The sequence below is a fragment of the Cetorhinus maximus genome, chromosome 23 (assembly GCF_964194155.1).
Source record: "Cetorhinus maximus chromosome 23, sCetMax3.hap1.1, whole genome shotgun sequence".
Taxonomy (NCBI): domain Eukaryota; kingdom Metazoa; phylum Chordata; class Chondrichthyes; order Lamniformes; family Cetorhinidae; genus Cetorhinus; species Cetorhinus maximus.
The window spans coordinates 23,660,918-23,677,992 of record NC_135901.1 but is presented as its reverse complement, the minus strand read 5'-3'; the positions used below and the strand labels follow the sequence as shown (position 1 = coordinate 23,677,992).

The 17,075-nt window shown below is 44.9% G+C and overlaps 1 protein-coding gene across 1 annotated transcript in view; it reads right to left on the bottom strand.

Annotated features, from left to right (window-relative positions):
• The window catches only part of LOC144697382 (uncharacterized), a 62,361-nt gene that overhangs the window by 4,268 nt on the left and 41,018 nt on the right, over positions 1-17,075 (bottom strand). The window contains 1 exon segment of the mRNA XM_078569360.1: positions 10,252-11,298. Coding sequence (XP_078425486.1) covers positions 10,252-11,298 — 1,047 coding nt within the window.

Genomic DNA, 17,075 nt, shown 5'->3' with positions numbered 1-17,075 from the left:
CCGACCGGGGCTGACAGGACACCGAGTGGAGCGGACACGGCGGCGGTCCTCGGAAGAACAGACCACGTGACCGCCGAGGGGGCGGTGACTGACATGTGCTCTGACCAATAGGGAGGGAGCGGGCCGGGCCTGGCTGGCGGATCGACGGGGTGGCGGGTCCTCCAACCAATGGCGGCGCGGCGCGGTGAGGGGGCGGGGCGCGGCGTGGAGCTGGATTGTGAGGCGCTGTCCCCAGGTGAGAGCAGCTGAGGCAGCACAGAGCTGGGAAAGGGAGATGGGAATCACACAGGGAACAAACACACATATATAAATATAAAATGTGTATTTTTATACGTACAAATTCACTAAACTATATGTACGTAAATGTAAAATGCTGCAAATCGAACTATAAAAAAGTAACGGTGCAGAAAGAGGCCATTCAGCCCTCGTGTCTGCGCCGGTCATTTTAACCCCACTTTCGAGCACCTGGTCCATAGCCTTGCAGGTTACAGCGCTTTCGGATGCAGATCCGCGTCCCTTTTAAATGAGTTGAGTGTTTTAGCCACAACCACCAACTGAGGCAGTGAATTCCAGACCGCCCTCTGGGTGAAAAAGTTTTTCCTCATGTCACCTTAAATCTGTGCCCCCTGGTAACTGATCCCTCAGTGAGGGGAAACAAGTCTTTCCTTTCTAGCCTGTCTAGACCCTAACCCTCAAATAGGCCACCTGACTAGTCTGCCATGTGGAACCTTGTCAAATGCCTTACTGAAATCCATGTAGAAATGTCCACTGCACTATCCTCAACAATTCCTCCTTGTTACTTTCTCAAAAAAATTCTGTTAGGTTAGTAAGATTTTCCCATAACAAAACCATGCTGACTATCCTTGATCAATCTGTGCACTTTCTAAGTGCCAGTTTTTCCTGTCTCTCATAATTGTTCCCAATAATTTTCCAACCACTGAAGTTGGACTGACCGGCCTATAATTTTCTGGTTTATCCCTCGCAACCTTTTAAAATAATGGTATAATGTTCACAGCTCTCTAATCCTCTGGGAACTCACCTGTATCTGGTGAGGATTGGAAAATGATCCTCAGAGCATCTGCTATTTCCTCCCTGGCTTCCTTCAACAGCCAGAGATACAATCCATCTGGCCCCGGTGATTTATCCACCTTCAAGAATGCTGGAAATCTGAAATAAAATCACAAAATGGCGGAAAAAACTCAGCAGGTCTGGCAGCATCTGTGCAGAGAGAAACGGAGTTAACGTTTCATGTCCAACATGACTCTTCTTCAGAACCCTTTGATATCAAAGGAATCTGAAGCCCTCCCTCCTGCAGGAATTCCCCTATGGTAATTCCGAAGAAGAGTCATATTGGGCTGGGAACATTATCTCTGTTTCTCTCGCTACAGATGCTGCCAGACCTGCTGAGGTTTTCCAACATTTTCTGTTTCTATAAATTATTTATTCTTTCACAGGATGTGAGCATCGCTGGCAAGACCACAATGTGTTGCCCATCCATAATTACCCTTGAGAGGTGTTGATGAGTTGCCTTTTTGAATTGCTTCACTCCATGTGGTGTAGGTACATGCTCAGTGCTGTTAGGGAGGGATTTCCAGGATTTTGACCCAATGACAGTGAAGGAACCTTGACATTGTTCCAAGTCAGTATGGTGTGTGGCTTGAAATGGAATTTCCAGGTGGTGCTGTTCCCATGCATCTGCTGCCCTTGTCCTTCTAGGTGGTGGAGGTTGCAGGTTTGGAAGGTGCTGTTGAAGGAGCCTAGGTGAGTTGCTGCAGTGCATCTCATAGATGGTACACACTGCTGCCACTTTCCAAAAAAAGGTACAAAGCGTGAACATATTCCTTTGTTGCAGAGAAGGGGTCCCTGCATATGTCACTTCTAGCAAGCATAATTTTTTAAAATTTGTTCCTGGGATGTGGGTGTTACTGTCTAGGCCAGCATTTATTGCCCATCCTTAATTGCCCTCGTTCATTTTTGCGCTTGAACATTTTTTTAAGAGTCACCCACATTGCTGTGGGTCTGGAGTCACATGTAGGCCAAATCAGGTAAGGACAGCAGATTTCCTTCCCTAAAGGGCGTTAGGGAATGAGTTTAGGACATGAAGGCAGTGGTTTTCACAGCTTTTAATTCCAGAATACACCCTCTGCCGTGGTGGGATTCAAACCCGGGTCCTCAGAGCACTTCCCTGTGTCTCTGGATTACCACTCCAGTGACAATACCACTATGCCACAACATCCCCATGAGCTATTTATAAGCTGGACTAATATTAGCACACTCGGGATTGTGCAGCAAGTGCTGGCCAATCATGGAATCGAATCTAACAGAACTAGATCAAGGCAGGTTAACATGGAGCTGGTGAATTGCTGCAGGAGGGAGGGCTTCAGATTCATAGGGCATCAAAGCCAGTTCTGAGGAATGAGGCACCTGTTCAAGATGGACGGATTGCACTTCAGCAGAGCTGGGACAAGGGCTCTTGTGGGTCGGTTTGCTAGTGCAATGGGGGAGGGCTCAAATTACTTTTACAGGGTGAAAGACAAAACCGTTGTTCCTTCCACTGGGGTCACTTAAAGAAACATTTCCCCAATTATTTAGTTTACTTCCAATAATTGTTACATTGAAGTCCAGTTTCAATTGCACCAGAAGACGGAAATGACACATGACATGTCCCCTGATATTAAGGTCAGCCTGACAGTGCTCCCTCTCCACTTTCTGTATTATTATTTTACGGAAGTTGGGCAGGTTCCCACACGTGCCATTGGGCATTTTGCAATTGGATTCATTCATCCTGGTTTTGTTTGGGTCTCTCGCTCTTTGCTTCAGGCTCTGTGATGGTTCCCGTGTATTCGGTTCCCAGCTGCAGGCAGCACCTAGTTTAGCTTTATTCGGCGTATCTATGGTCTGTGATGTCACGTTCATAAAGCTTTTTTCACATAGAGAAAACCATTCCAAGGTGTTTGGTAATGTATAATAAATAGGAGAGGATTAATTTATGACCTCATAGTAAAGGAGCCTCTAGGTAGCAGCGATCATAACATGATTGCATTTCGCATTTGGTTTGAGGGAGAGAAGAATGTGTCTAAGACAAGTGTTTTAAACTTCAGTAAAGGCAAATGCAAGGGAATGAAGACAGAGCTGGAAAAAGTGAACTGGGAAATTAGGTTAAGGGTAGGTCAATGCAGCGGCAGACATTTAAGGGGATGTTTCATAACTCAGCAAAGGTAAATTCCAGTGAGAAAGAAAGACTCTCGGAGAAGTATGTGCCATCCGTGGCTAACTAAAGAAGTTAAAGATAATAACAAATTGGAAAAAAAAAAGCTTACAATTCTGCGAAGATTAGTAGTAGGTCATAAGGTCATACAACATTTAAAAAGCAGCAAACAATGACTGAGAAAATGAGGGAGAAATTAGATTCTGAGAAGAATCCAGCTGGAGGTATAATAACAGTTAGTAAGAGTTTCTACAAGTATTGAAAAAGGAAAAGAGTAACTAAAATGAGTGCTGGTCCTCTAGGGAGTGAGTCTGGAGAATTAATAATGGAAAATAAGGAAATGGCGCAAGTGTTGAACAAATTTTGTGTCTGTCTTCACTGTAAAAGAGACAACTAACATCCGAGAAATACTTGTAAATCAAGAGGTGAAAGGGAGGGAGGAACTTAAAATCACCAGGGAAAGGGTACTGAGAACACTATTAGAACTAAAGGCTGACAAGCTCCCAGTACCTGATGGACTTAACTGATAGGGTCTTAAAAGAAGTGGCTGTGGAGATATTAGATGCATTTGATATAATTTTCCAAAATTCCTTTGATTCTGGAAAGGTCCCATCAGATTGGAAAATAGCAAATGTAACTCCTCTATTCAAGATAGGAGTGAGACAGAAAGCAGGAATACATAGACCAGATAGCTTAACATCTGTCATGGGAAAAAAAATCTAGGATCTATTATTAAGGAGGTTATAGCAAGGCACTTAGAAAATCTTAATGACATCAGGCAGAGTCAACACTGTTTTGTAAAAGGGAAAACGTGTTTGGCTAATTTATTAGAGTTCTTTGGGGAAGTAACAAGCAACATGGATAAAGGGGAACCTGTAGCTGTGATGTACTTGGATTCTAACTGGCATTTGATAAGGTGCCACATCAAAGGTTATTACACAAAATAAGAGCTCATGGGGATGGGGTAGCATTAGCATGGACAGAGGATTAGTTATCTAACAGGAAGCAGAAAGAAGGGATAAATTGGTCATTTCTGGGCTGGCAAAATGTAACTATTGGAGCATCACAGGGATTAATGTTAGGGCCTCAACTATTTACAATCTATGTCAATTACTTGGATGAAGGGACTGAATGTTTGGTTGCTAAATTTGCTGATGACATAGGTAGGAAAGTAAGTTGTGAAGAGGACATAAGGAGTTTGCAAAGGGATGTAGATAGGTTAAGTGAGCAGGCAAAAAATTGGCAGATGGGATAGATTCTTGATTGACAAGGAAGTCAAGCAGTATGGCGTGTCGGCAAGAAAGTAGAGTTAAGGCTACAATCAGATCAACTCTGATCTTATCGAATGGCGGAGCAGGCTCGAGAGGCCCAATGGCCTACTCCAGCTCCTAATTCATATGTTTGTATGTTTCACAGGGATGATGACCACAGGCCACACAAGGAGATATTAAGGTGTTAAACTGAGGCCCACATCCAACCCTCAGGCGATGTAACATAAGAATATAGGAGCAGGAGTAGGCCATTCAGCTCCTCGAGCGTTCTCTGCCATTCAACTAGATGATGACTGATTGTTTACCTCAACGCCACTTTCCCACGCTATCCCTGTCTCCCTTGATGTTATTAGTATCTAGAAACCTATCGACCTCAGTCTTGAACACACTCAATGACTGAGCCTCCACAGCCCTCTGGGGCAGAGAATTCCAAAGATTCACCATCCTCTGAGTGAAGAAATTCCTCCTCATCTCAGTCCCAGATGGCCTTCCCCTTGTTCTGAGACTCTGTTCCCTTGCTCTAGACCACGCCCTGGCCCCGCCAGGAGAAACATCCTTTCTGCATCCACCCTGTCACACCCTGTAAGAATTTTGTAAGTTTCAATGAGATCACCTCTCATTCTTCTAAACTCCAGAGGATACAGGCCCAGTCTCCTCAATCTCTCCTCGTAAGACAATCCTGCCATCCCAGGAATCATTCTTGTAAGCCTCCACTGCAATCTCTCTATGGCAAGTATACCCTTCCTTAGATAAGGAGATCAGAACTGTACATAATACTCCAGGTGCGGTCTCACCAAGGCTCTATACAATTGCAACAAGAATTCCTTACTCCTGTACTCAAATCCCCTTGCAATAAAGGTTAACATGCCATTTACCTTCCTATTTGCTTGCTGCACCTACCTGTTAGCTTTCAATAACTTAGGAACAAGGACATCAATACTTCCCATTCTCTCACCATTTAAGAAATATTCTGCACCTGCATTCATTTTACCAAAGTGAATAACTTCACATTTACCCACGTTATATTCCATCTGCCAGGTTCTTGCCCACTCACAAAGCCTGCCAAATCCCCTTGAAGCCCTTTTGCATCCTCCTCACAACTTACATCCCCATCTAGTTTTGTGTCATCAGCAAACTTGGAAATATTACATTGGTCCCCACGCCAAATCATTGATGTAGATTGTGAATAGCCAGGGGCCAAGTACTGATCCTTGCGGTACCCCACTAATCACAGCCTGCTAACCTGAGACTGACCCTTTTATTACTACTCTCTGTTTTCTGTCCGTAATCAATCCTCAATCTATGTCAGTCTATTACACTCAATCCTATGTGCTCTAATTTTGTTTACTAACGCCCTAATCAAAAGCCTTCTGAAAATATAAATACACCACATCCACAGGTCCCCCCTTAGCCATCCTGCTAGTAACATCTTCAAGAAACTCTTACAGGTTTGTCAAATGTTATTTCCCTTTCATAAATCCATGTTGAACCTGCCCGATCAGATCATTGTTCTCTAAGTGTACAGTTATGACATCCCTTATTATAGATTCTAGCATTTTCTTTATTAGTTTCTTTGTTCTCTTTTGCTGAATTCAAAAGTGCTTCCAATCCTCAGGATTACTACACTTTTGGAAATTTTATAAGTGTTTTCCTTTGATCCAATATAATCTTTAATTTCCTTTGTTAGCTACGGTTGACTCACTTTTCCTCTTGGGTTTTTGTGCCTCAAAGGAATGTATATTTGTTGTAAACCATGTACTAATTATTTAAATACTAGCCATTTTCTGTCTACTGTCATACCTTTTGATGTAATTTCCTAATCCATCACAACCAACTTTCCCATCATATCTTCAGTTTTCATTGATTAGATTTAAGACCTGAATTTCAGATTGAATCACAAATTTTTCAAACTTATGTAAAATTCTATCATATTATGGTCACTCTCCCTAAAGGTGCTTTTACAACATGATTATTAATTAGTTCTTTCTCGTTGTATTTTCACTCTGTTTGATGCTGGCATTTTTTTCTGCTGCTTTCCACGTTTGTTTACTGCTTCCTATCATCAGCATTGTATTTTTTCCTATCTGAAATGCCTCTCATGTCCCCATCTCCCTGAGGAGCTGTTTAAACCCTTCCCAACAGCACTAGCAAGTATCCCCACAAGGATATTATGTAAAAGATTCCATGAGCACTATTTGAAGGACAGCACGGAGTTCTTCCCGGTGTCCTGGCCAATATTTTACTCCCAATCAATCTCACTAAAAACAGATCATATCTGGTCATTATCAGGTTGCTGTTGAGGAAGTGACCTTGGAGTGTATGTCCACAGGTCCTTGAAGGTAGCAGGACAGGTGGACAAGGTGGTGAAGAAAGCATATGGAATGCTTCCCTTTATTGGGCGAGGTATTAAATACAAAAGCAGGGATGTAATGATGGAGCTGTATAAAACGCTGGTTAGGCCACAGCTGGAATTCTGTGTACTGTTCTGGTCACCACATTACAGGAAGGACATAATTGCTCTGGAGAGAGTGCAGAGGAGATTTATAAGAATGTTGTAAGGGTTTGAAAATTGCAGCAATGAGGAGAGATTGGATAGGCTAGGTTTCTTTTCCTTGGAACAGAGGAGACCAAGGGGTGGCCTAATTGAGGTGTACAAAATTATGAGGAGTCCAGATAAGGTATGGAGGAAAGACTTGTTTCCCCTAGCTGAGGAATCAATTACCAGGGACCATAGATTTAAGGTGATTAGTAGAAGGATTATAAGGGACATGAGGAAAAACCTTTTTACCCCGAGGGTGGTGGGCATCTGGAATTCACTGCCTAAGTTGGTGGTTGAGGCTGAAACGTTCAACTCATTTAAAAGGTACCTGGATCTGCAAATGAAGTGCTGTAACCTACAAGGCTATGGACCAGGTGCTGGAAAGTGGGATTCAAATGAGCGGCTAGTTTCTTATTTCTCTTTTTGGCAGGCACAGACACAATGGGCTGAATGGCCTCTGTATGCACCATAACCCTTTCTATGGTTTGAGGAGGCTTACTGTGCACAGAGACATCCTGAGGTTGTGAAAGGTGCTAAAGAAATGCAGGTTGAGTCAGTAGTTAGGAAGGCAAATGCAATGTTGGCATTTATTTCGAGAGGACTAGAATATAAAAGCAGGGATGTGCTGCTGAGGGTTTATAAGGCTCTGGTCAGATCACGTTTAGAATATTGTGAGCAATTTTGGGCCCCGTATCTCAGGAAGGATGTGCTGGCCCTGGAGAGGGTCCAGAGGAGGTTCACGAAAATGATCCCAGGAATGAAAGGCTTAACATATGAGGAACGTTTGAGGACTCTGGGTCTATACTCGATGGAGTTTAGAAGGATGAGGGGGGATCTGATTGAAACTTACAGAATACTGAAAGGCCTGGACAGAGTGGACGTGGGGAAGATGTTTCCATTAGTAGGAGAGACTAGGACCTGAGGGCACAGCCTCAGAGTAAAGGGAAGACCTTTTAGAACAGAGATGAGGAGAAACTTCTTTAGCCAGAGAGTGGTGAATGTATGGAATTCATTGCCACAGAAGGCTGTGGAGGCCAGGTCATTGAGTGTATTTAAAACCAAGATAGATAGGTTCTTGATTGGTAAGGGGATCAAAGGTTACGGGGAGAAGGCGGGTGAATGGGGTTGAGAAACTTATCAGCCATGATTGAATGGTGGAGAAGACTCGATGGGCCGAATGGCCTAATTTCTACTCCAATGTCTTATGGTCTTATGGACTCTTCAACAGAACTAAGTAAAAAGAGAAAAGAGGTGAAATATTAGCTGGTTTAAGGCGGGGGGGTGGGACAGGTAGAGCTGGATAGAGGGCCAGTGATAGGTGGAGATAACCAAAAGATGTCATAGACAAAAGGACAAAAAGGTGCTAAAGCTGGTGATATTAGCTAAGGAATGTGACAATAAAGGTACAGATAGCCCTAGTGGGGGGGAAGGGATCAAAATAGGCTAAAAGGCAGAGATAAAACAATGGATGGAAATACATTTAAAAGTAATGGAAATAGGTGGGAAAAGAAAAACCTATATAAATATTTGGAAAAAAGGGGGTGGGGATGGTGGAGACAGTTCATGATCTAAAATTGTTGAACTTAATATTCAGTCCGGAAGGCTGTAAAGTGCCTATTCCCAGCAGACCCATCGTGTCAGCCTGTTCCTGCCCCACGGAACTCATTTCTTGCTATCTTGACTCCATTCTCTCTCCCCTTGTCCAGTCCCTTCCCACCTACATCCGTGATTCCTCTGACACCCTACATCATATCAACAATTTCCAGTTCCCTGGCCCCAACTACCTCCTCTTCACCATGGACATCCAATCCCTCTACACCTCCATCCCCCACCAGGATGGTCTGATCGCTCTCCGTTTATTCCTCGAACAGAGGCCCGAACAATCCCCATGATGGGGGGGATGGGGCGGATGGAGAGAGAAAGAATCAAATTAAATACAAACCGGAGAGTCCAACTGGGGCTCGCGGGAGTGGATAAGACAGCGGCCCTCGGAAGTGACGACATAATGATGCTGTGGGGGCGGGGCCTGGACTGTTGACTGACGTTCATCTCGACCAATAGCGAGAGCGCGGGCAAAGGCTGAAGGACCAAGTGGGCGGCAGGTCTGCCGCTGGGCGTTCATTGTGACGTCAGCAGAGGACGCGGTCTCAGCCCGGAAGCAAAATCCTGCAGATGCTGCAAAAGCTGGAATAAAAAATGAGAATGTGAGAAATGCTCAGCAGGTCTGGCAGCTTCTGCAGGGGGATAAACAGAATCAACCTTTCAGCTCTATAAATTAGAGAGGTGGGGTAAAAAACAAAAGTGGGCAGGTCTGTGGAAGGCAGGAGAGATTAATCAGCGAAAGGAATGATGGTGCAAAGCAAAATGAGATGGTGATAAAGAACGTAGAAAAATTCCCAACACTGGAGAAGGCTATTCTGTGTCTAACCGGTGCTGTACCTGTCCTGGGGAGTTATCGACCTTTATCCTCCACTTAAACAACCTCCTGCTATTACATATCCAACTTCCATCAAGCTTAACCCTTTATTCTCACCTCCGTAACATCACTCGTCTCCTCCCCTCTCTCAGCTCATCTGCTGCCGAATATCTCATCCACACCTTTGTCACCTCCAAACTCGACTATTCCGACACACTCTGGCTGGTCTCCCACATTCTGCCCCCTGTAACCTTGGGTCATCCAAAATTCTGCCGCCCTATGTCTTAACTCACAGACAGCCCCTCCATCTCCACAACCCCCTCCTCTAATTCTGGCCCCCTGTGCATCCCCCATTTCACTTGCTGTGCCATTGGTGGCCGTGCCCAGAAGCTCTAGAATAGACTACAGGGCATGATGGGAGAAGGGAGAGAAACTGGAGAAAGATGTGAGTTCAGAGCTCGGGTAAGGAGGAACTTTGGACAGTTTGGCCCGGTGCACTAGTATCAGGGAGGGAAGCAGCAGAGGCAGCTGATTGGATTGTTTCAATCTTAGTGACAAGGAAATTCCATGATGATCTCATACTTGTTGGAAGGTGAGGATGGGGGAGACGGGGAGTGGGAAAAACCTTCAAAAATAATTAACTTGTGTTAGAAATATTAGAAAGATTCAACACAATGTATTCAACACAAAGCTGATTTATTTGACTTTTATCTAAAATATTAGTCCATGTAACTACATTGGAAATTATTAACATCAGTAGAAACAGACCCAGTTCAGTCCTCTGTGACTACCAGCAAAATCCAATCACTCTAGTTACTTATGAATTCGCTGGTGTCTCATCAGGTTGGATGACTGTGTGAATATCTTTCCACACTTGGGGCAGATGAACGGTCTCTCCTCAATGTGAACTCGCTGATGTGTCAGTAGGGTGGATGACTGAGTGAATCCCTTCCCACAGTTGGGACAGGTGAACGGCCTCTCCCTGGTGTGAACTCGCTGGTGTACAGTGAGATTAGATGATGTCTTGAACCCAGTCCCACACTGAGAGCACCTGAATGGTCTCTCGTCAGTGTGAATACGTTGATGGCGCATCAGTTCCCCAGAACTTTTAAAACAGTTTCCGCAGTCCGGGCATTTAAAAGGTCTCTTATCAGTGTGAACACGTTGATGGGACATCAACTCCCTGGAATTTTTATAGCACTTTCTGCAGTCTGGGCATTTCAAAGGTCTCTTATCAGTGTGAACACTCTGGTGATTCAGCAGGGTGGATAACTGAGTGAATCCCTTCCCACAGTCAGAGCAGGTGAAAGGTCTCTCTCCAGTGTGAACTCGCTGGTGTGTCAGCAGGTTGGATGACTGAGCGAATCCCTTCCCACAGTCAGAGCAGGTGAATGGCCTCTTGCCCGTGTGAACTCGCTGGTGTTCAGTGAGTTGAGATGACTGTCTGAACCCAGACCCACAGTGCAAGCACCTGAATGGTCTCTCGTCTGTATGAACACGTTGATGGAGCATCAGGTTCCGGGAACTTTTAAAGCACTTCCCACAGTCTGAGCATTTAAAAGGTCTCTCATCAGTGTGAACTCGCTGGTGTGTCAGCAAGTCAGATGACCGAGCGAATCCTTTCCCACACTTGGATCAAGTAAATGGTCTCTGCCCAGTGTGAACTCGCTGGTGTCTCAATAGGTTGGATGACTGAGCGAATCCCTTCCCACAGTCAGAGTAGGTGAATGGTCTCTCACCTCTGTGAACTCGCTGGTGTCTTAGCAGACTGGATGACTGAGTGAATCCCTTCCCACATATGAAGCAGGTGAATGGCCTCTCTCCAGTGTGACTGCGTCGATGAGTTTCCAGGTCAGATGGAAATCTGAATCCCTCCTCACAGTCTCCACATTTCCACAGTTTCTCTCCACTGTGAACGGTGCTTTTTCCTTCCATGTTCAAAATCCGATGATATTCAGGTTACAACAAATTGGGCGACTCTCTCAGATTCTGATGTGATGTTTGGTTTGAGTTTCCTGACTGAAAAATTCTCCCCTTCTAATATCCTGTGAAATTGATATAAAACAGAAAAAAGGAAGTGAGAGAGAACCCACAGAAACACAAACACAGGTTGTGAAATTGAACTTCATGATTCTGGTAATTTTTGGGGCCAGAACTAGGAAAAAATTACCATGAAAGCTGTTGGATTTTTTGTAAAAACCCAACTAGTTCATTAATGTCCTTCAGGGAAGGGAACCTGCCTCCAGTCTGGGCTACACAAGACTCTGGCCTTTATGAGAACACTAGGGGAAGGCAGTGACGTAGTGGTTTTGTCACTGGACTGGTAATCCAGTGACCCAGGTAATGCTCTGGGGACCCGGGTTTGAATGCTACCACGGCAGATGGTGAAATTTGAATTCAATAAAAACCTGGAATTAAAAGTCTAATAATGAACATGAAACCATTGCTGTTTGTCGTCAAAACCCATCTGGTTCATTAATGACCTTTAGGGAAGGAAATCTGCTGTCCTTGCCTGGTCTGGCCTACATGTAACTCCACACTCACAATGCGGTTGACTCCTAAATGCCCTCTGAACAAGGGATGGGCAATAAAAACAGAATTACCTGGAAAAACTCAGCAGGTCTGGCAGCATCGGTGGAGAAGAAATCAGTTAACGTTTCGAGTCTTCATGACCCTTCGGCAGAACTGAGTATAGTTAGGAGAAAGGTGAAATATAAGCTGGTCTAAGGTGGGGGGGGGGGGGGGGGGGCGGGGGGAGAGAGAAGTTGAGGGTGGGATGATTGTGGAGATAAGCAAGCAGTGATAGGAGCAGATAATCAAAAGATGTCACAGACAAAAGGATCAAAGAGGTGTTGAAGGTGGTGATATTATCTAAGAAAAGTGCTAATTAAGAATGGAAGGCAGGATACTCAAGGTACAGCTCTAGTGGGGGTGGGGTGGAAAGACTAACAAAGTTTTAGTTTTAGATTTAAAAATAATGGAAATAGGTGGGAAAAGAAGAATCTATATAAATTATTGAAAAAAAAGGGAGGGGGGAGAAACGGGGTGGGGATGGGGGGAGGGGGAGTTTAAGATCTAAAGTTGTTGAATTCAATATTCAGCCCGGAAGGCTGTAAAGTGCCTAGTCGGAAGATGAGGTGCTGTTCCTCCAGTTTGCGTTGGGCTTCACTGGAACAATGCAGCAAGCCAAGGACAGACATGTGGGCAAGAGAACAGGGTGGAGTGTTAAAATGGCAAGCGACAGGGAGGTTTGGGTCTTTCTTGCGGACAGACCGCAGGTATTCTGCAAAGCGGTCACCCAGTTTGCGTTTGGTCTCTCCAATGTAGAGGAGACCACAATAAATGCTAGGCTAGCCAATGACACCCACATCCAATGAATAAAGAAAAAGAAATAGGAGCAGGAGTAGACCATAAGCCCCAATGAGCCTGCTCTGCCATTCAACAGGATTGTGGTTGATCTTGGTCTTTAACACCACTTTCCTGCATGCTCTCCATTTCCCTCGACTGCCTGAGAGACCAAAAATCTCTCCATCTCAGCTTTAAATATATTTAAAGATGGAGCATCCAGAGCCCTCCGGGATGGAGAATTCTATGTGACAAGAGAAAAAGAGAGAGAGAAGTGGAAGAGACACAGAGAGAAAAAATGAGGGAAATGGGATAGAGAAAGAATGAGAGAATAGAAGGGCACAGGAGAGACAGAAGAGAGACGGGGACAATGGAAAGGCATTTTAGAGACTGACAACTGAACCACAATTTGATAGAATCTCCCAAACCCTCAACCTTCACCATCTAGAAGGAACAGCGTAGCAGGTGTATGTGAACACCATCACCTCCAACTCACACACTGTTCTGACTTGTCTGATATCCAGGACTGGATGAGCAGAAAGTTCCTTAATTCAAATATTGGGAAGATGAAAGTCATTGTCTTCAGTCCCCAATACAAACTCCACTCCCTAGCCAACGGCTCCATCCCTCTCCCTGACAACTCTCTGAAGATGAAACAGACTGTTCAAAGCCGTGGTGAAATATTTCCCCCAAGATGAGCTTCCAACCACATATCCACATCATCACCAAGACAGCCTGTTTCCACCTCAGTAACATCACCCGACTCCACTATAGTCTCAGCTCGTCTGAAACTGTCATCCATTCCTTTGTTATTTCTAGGCTTAACTCTGGCTGGAGGCTCTAGATTCAGGGGACACAGTCCGGCCGGTCTCCCGCATTCAACCTCCCCATAATCTTTAGGTCATCCGAAACTCTGCTGCCTGTATAGTTACTCACACCCAGTCTTATTCACCCATCACCCCTGTGCTCACTGACCTATGAAAGTTCCTTTTAAGAAGCACCAACATTTTAAATTTCTCATCCTTGTTTTCAAGTCCCTCCATGGTCTCACCCCTCCCTATCTCTGTAATCTCCTCCAGCCTCACAACCCACCCGGGTCTCTGCACTCTGCTCATTCTGGCTTCCTGAGCATTCCCAATTTTAATCGCTTCATCCTTAGTATCCACATCTGAGCTCAAAGGCCATAAGCACTGGAATTTCCTCCATAAACCTCTCCGCTCTCTTTCTTTCTTTTCTCGTTCAAGATTCTCCTTAAAACCTACATCTTTGACCAAACTTTTGGCCAACTGCCCTCTTACCTCTTTACATGATTCTGTGTCAAATGTTGCTTTTTAGCACATCTGTTAAACCTGGGAAGGTCTATTACATGAAATGTGCTATATAAATACACATTGTTGTTGTTGATTTGGACATATATCGCTGTTCCTTCATCATCACTGTAACTCTTTATCTAACAGCATTGTTGGAGCATCTTCACCACGTGGACTGCAGCGGTTCAAGAAGGTCAAACATCATCTTCTCCACAGGTAACTGGGGATGGGTAATATCTGCTGCTGGCCTTGTAAGTGAAAGGGCAGGGGAGTGGGACCAGCTGATTTGCTCTTGCAGAGCCAGCACAGACAGGACGGGCTGAATGGCCTCCGTTTGTACTGTATACATTCAATGATAAAGAACCGACACTGGAGACCAGGGACCAGCCTCTGGAACCAATGTCCAGCCTGATACAAACCGGCTCTTCATTGATCTGGGAGCAGCGGCCCCGCTCGGTGTAAACGGGGGAGGGGGACCGGTCAGTTTATTTCCGGGGTTTGCGGTTTACACAACATGTTTCCGGAGCCTCTCCGTCCACCCGCCGGATCCATCGCTCCCTCCGCCCCGCCATCCCCCCCTTTACCCATTGTGGACCCGTCTCTCCATCGCCATTACCCGCACTGCACATGCTTCAGTTACAGCCTGGCCCCGCCCCCTCATTCACTTCGATTGGTTGGAGGATCAGCCGCTTTCGCTGGGTCCTCCTGCCCCGCCCCCTTTTCCTATTGGTCTGGAGCTGCCATCAATCACCCGGGCTTTGTGACGGTTTCAAACGCTGAGAGCGGCCACAGACTCAGCCTGACTTGCTGATTCTTGGCAGCATTTTCTGTTTGGGAATTAGAGCTAGAGATGGATGGTCAGTTCCCCTCTGTCCCGGGGGGGGGATTCACACTCATTTCCCCAGTGCAGTGATTCTCACGTTTACTTTACATGAGAAAGTGTCCGGTTCAATTCCGGCCGGAAACTTTGTGTTTAAAATTGTTACTGGTGAGGAATTAGCAGTGAGTTTAGTTTCATGTCGAACAGGGTGACAGTTCCTGTTGTCTCATTCTTTAAAAGCTCCTTCCTCACCTTTAAACAGGTAACGATAAGTGAGAGAAACTGATCCACAGTGACCCGAAAACAAGATACTGCATATGCTGCAAATCCGACCTCAAAACAGAAAATGTTGGAAACACTCAAACAGCATCATTCACGGTGAATGTTTCATGTCGCTGAACTTTTATCCAAACTGGAAAATTTCCCAGGTTTAACAGTTTATAAACAAGTCCAGAGTCAGAGAAAACACGGACAGACAGAAGGAAACAACAAACGGTCTTGTGACAGGATGGAAGGCTGGAGAAAGTAAATGATAAAGGGGACAATGGTGCAAGGCAACATTGGGTGACCAGACAATTAAAGAAACTAATGGGACAAGGAAACAAATAAGACAGGTTCAGAGGAGGGATAAATGGTAACAGCAGAATCATTACCAGCATCTACTGTCCTAAAAATGGGAGTGATGATTATGATATGAAATTATTAAAATTACCGTTGAGTCTGGAAGGTTGTAAAGTGACTAATCAAAGACGAGCTGCTGTTCCTCGAGCTTCTGTTGGGCTTCATGCGGCAGTACAGGAGGCCGAGGACTAAGAGGTCAGACTTTGAAGTGAGGCTGAGAATTAAAATAGTAAATGAGAAGCAGCTCAGGATCACACTTGCAAAGAGAATGGTGATTTAACATGAAGCAGTCACCTAATCTGGATTTAATCTCCACAGTGTAGAGGAGACCACATCGTGAGCAGTGAATACAGAATACTAAATTGTAAGAAGTACAAATAGATCACTGTGTCACCGGGAAAGTGTGTTTGGGGACCTGGAACGTGGAAAGGGAGGAGGTGGCAATGAATCTGTTTCAATAAGTTTGTAACAGGCCAATGCACAGTTGTTCTGCTGTGCTTTATATTTTAATGGGAATTATCAAATGTTTTTACCACTATGATCTTGGCTGGTGGACTATAATGTCCTCGCATTTCTCTGTTGATCCATCCAGGAGGGCTGGTGTGGTAAGAAGTCTTGGTCTGTAAATTACAGTCACTGTGAACGTGATAATGGAACATTTGTATATCAAAGTGCAATGATACCTGATCACCTATCGAGTGAGTGAGTTTGTAACAATGTAACTCAAATGATCACAGCTACTGCAGGTGATTCTCTGGCTACAAGCCGGAAAGAAAGAAATCAGGAGCGTGCAGTCTCACCCAGCTGGACACCAGTGGAGGGGCATTGGAGGATGATGGTGTCTGCTGCCCTTGTCCTTCTAGACGGTAGTGTTCGTGGGTTTGGAAGGTGCTGTCTATGGAGCCTTGGTGAGTATAGAAACAGGAGAGGGAGAGCACTTCAAAGGAATTAACTTGTGTTATAGATATTAAAAAGACTCGGCACACTGTGCGTTTAACACAAAGCTGATTTATTTTAATTATATCCAGAATATTAGCACCTACAACTGGGCTGGAGTTTATTAACATCAGCAGAAACAGACCCCAATGAACATGGTTCAGTCCTGGATGTGATTGGCAGAAAAATACAATCACTGTCGTGACTTGTAAACTCACTGGTGACTCGGAGCAGGTGAATGGCCTCGCCCCAGTGTGAACTCTCTCGTGTCTCAACATGTGAGATAACTGAGCGAATCCCTTCCCACACAAGTAGCAGGTGAATGGCCTCTCCTGGTGTGAACTCGCTGGTGTACAGTGAGTTGAGATGATCGCTTGAACCCAGTGCCACAGTGAGAGCACCTGAACTGGATTTCATCAGTGTGAAAACGTTTATGGGATATCAGTCCTCCAGAACTTTTATAGCACTTCCCACAGTCTGAGCATTTGAAAGGTTTCTCCCTAGTGTGAACTCGCTGGTGTCTCAGCAGGTTGGCTAACCAAGTAAATCCCTTCCCACACTCATAGCAGGTGAACAGTTTCTCCCCAGTGTGAATTTGTTGGTGTGCAG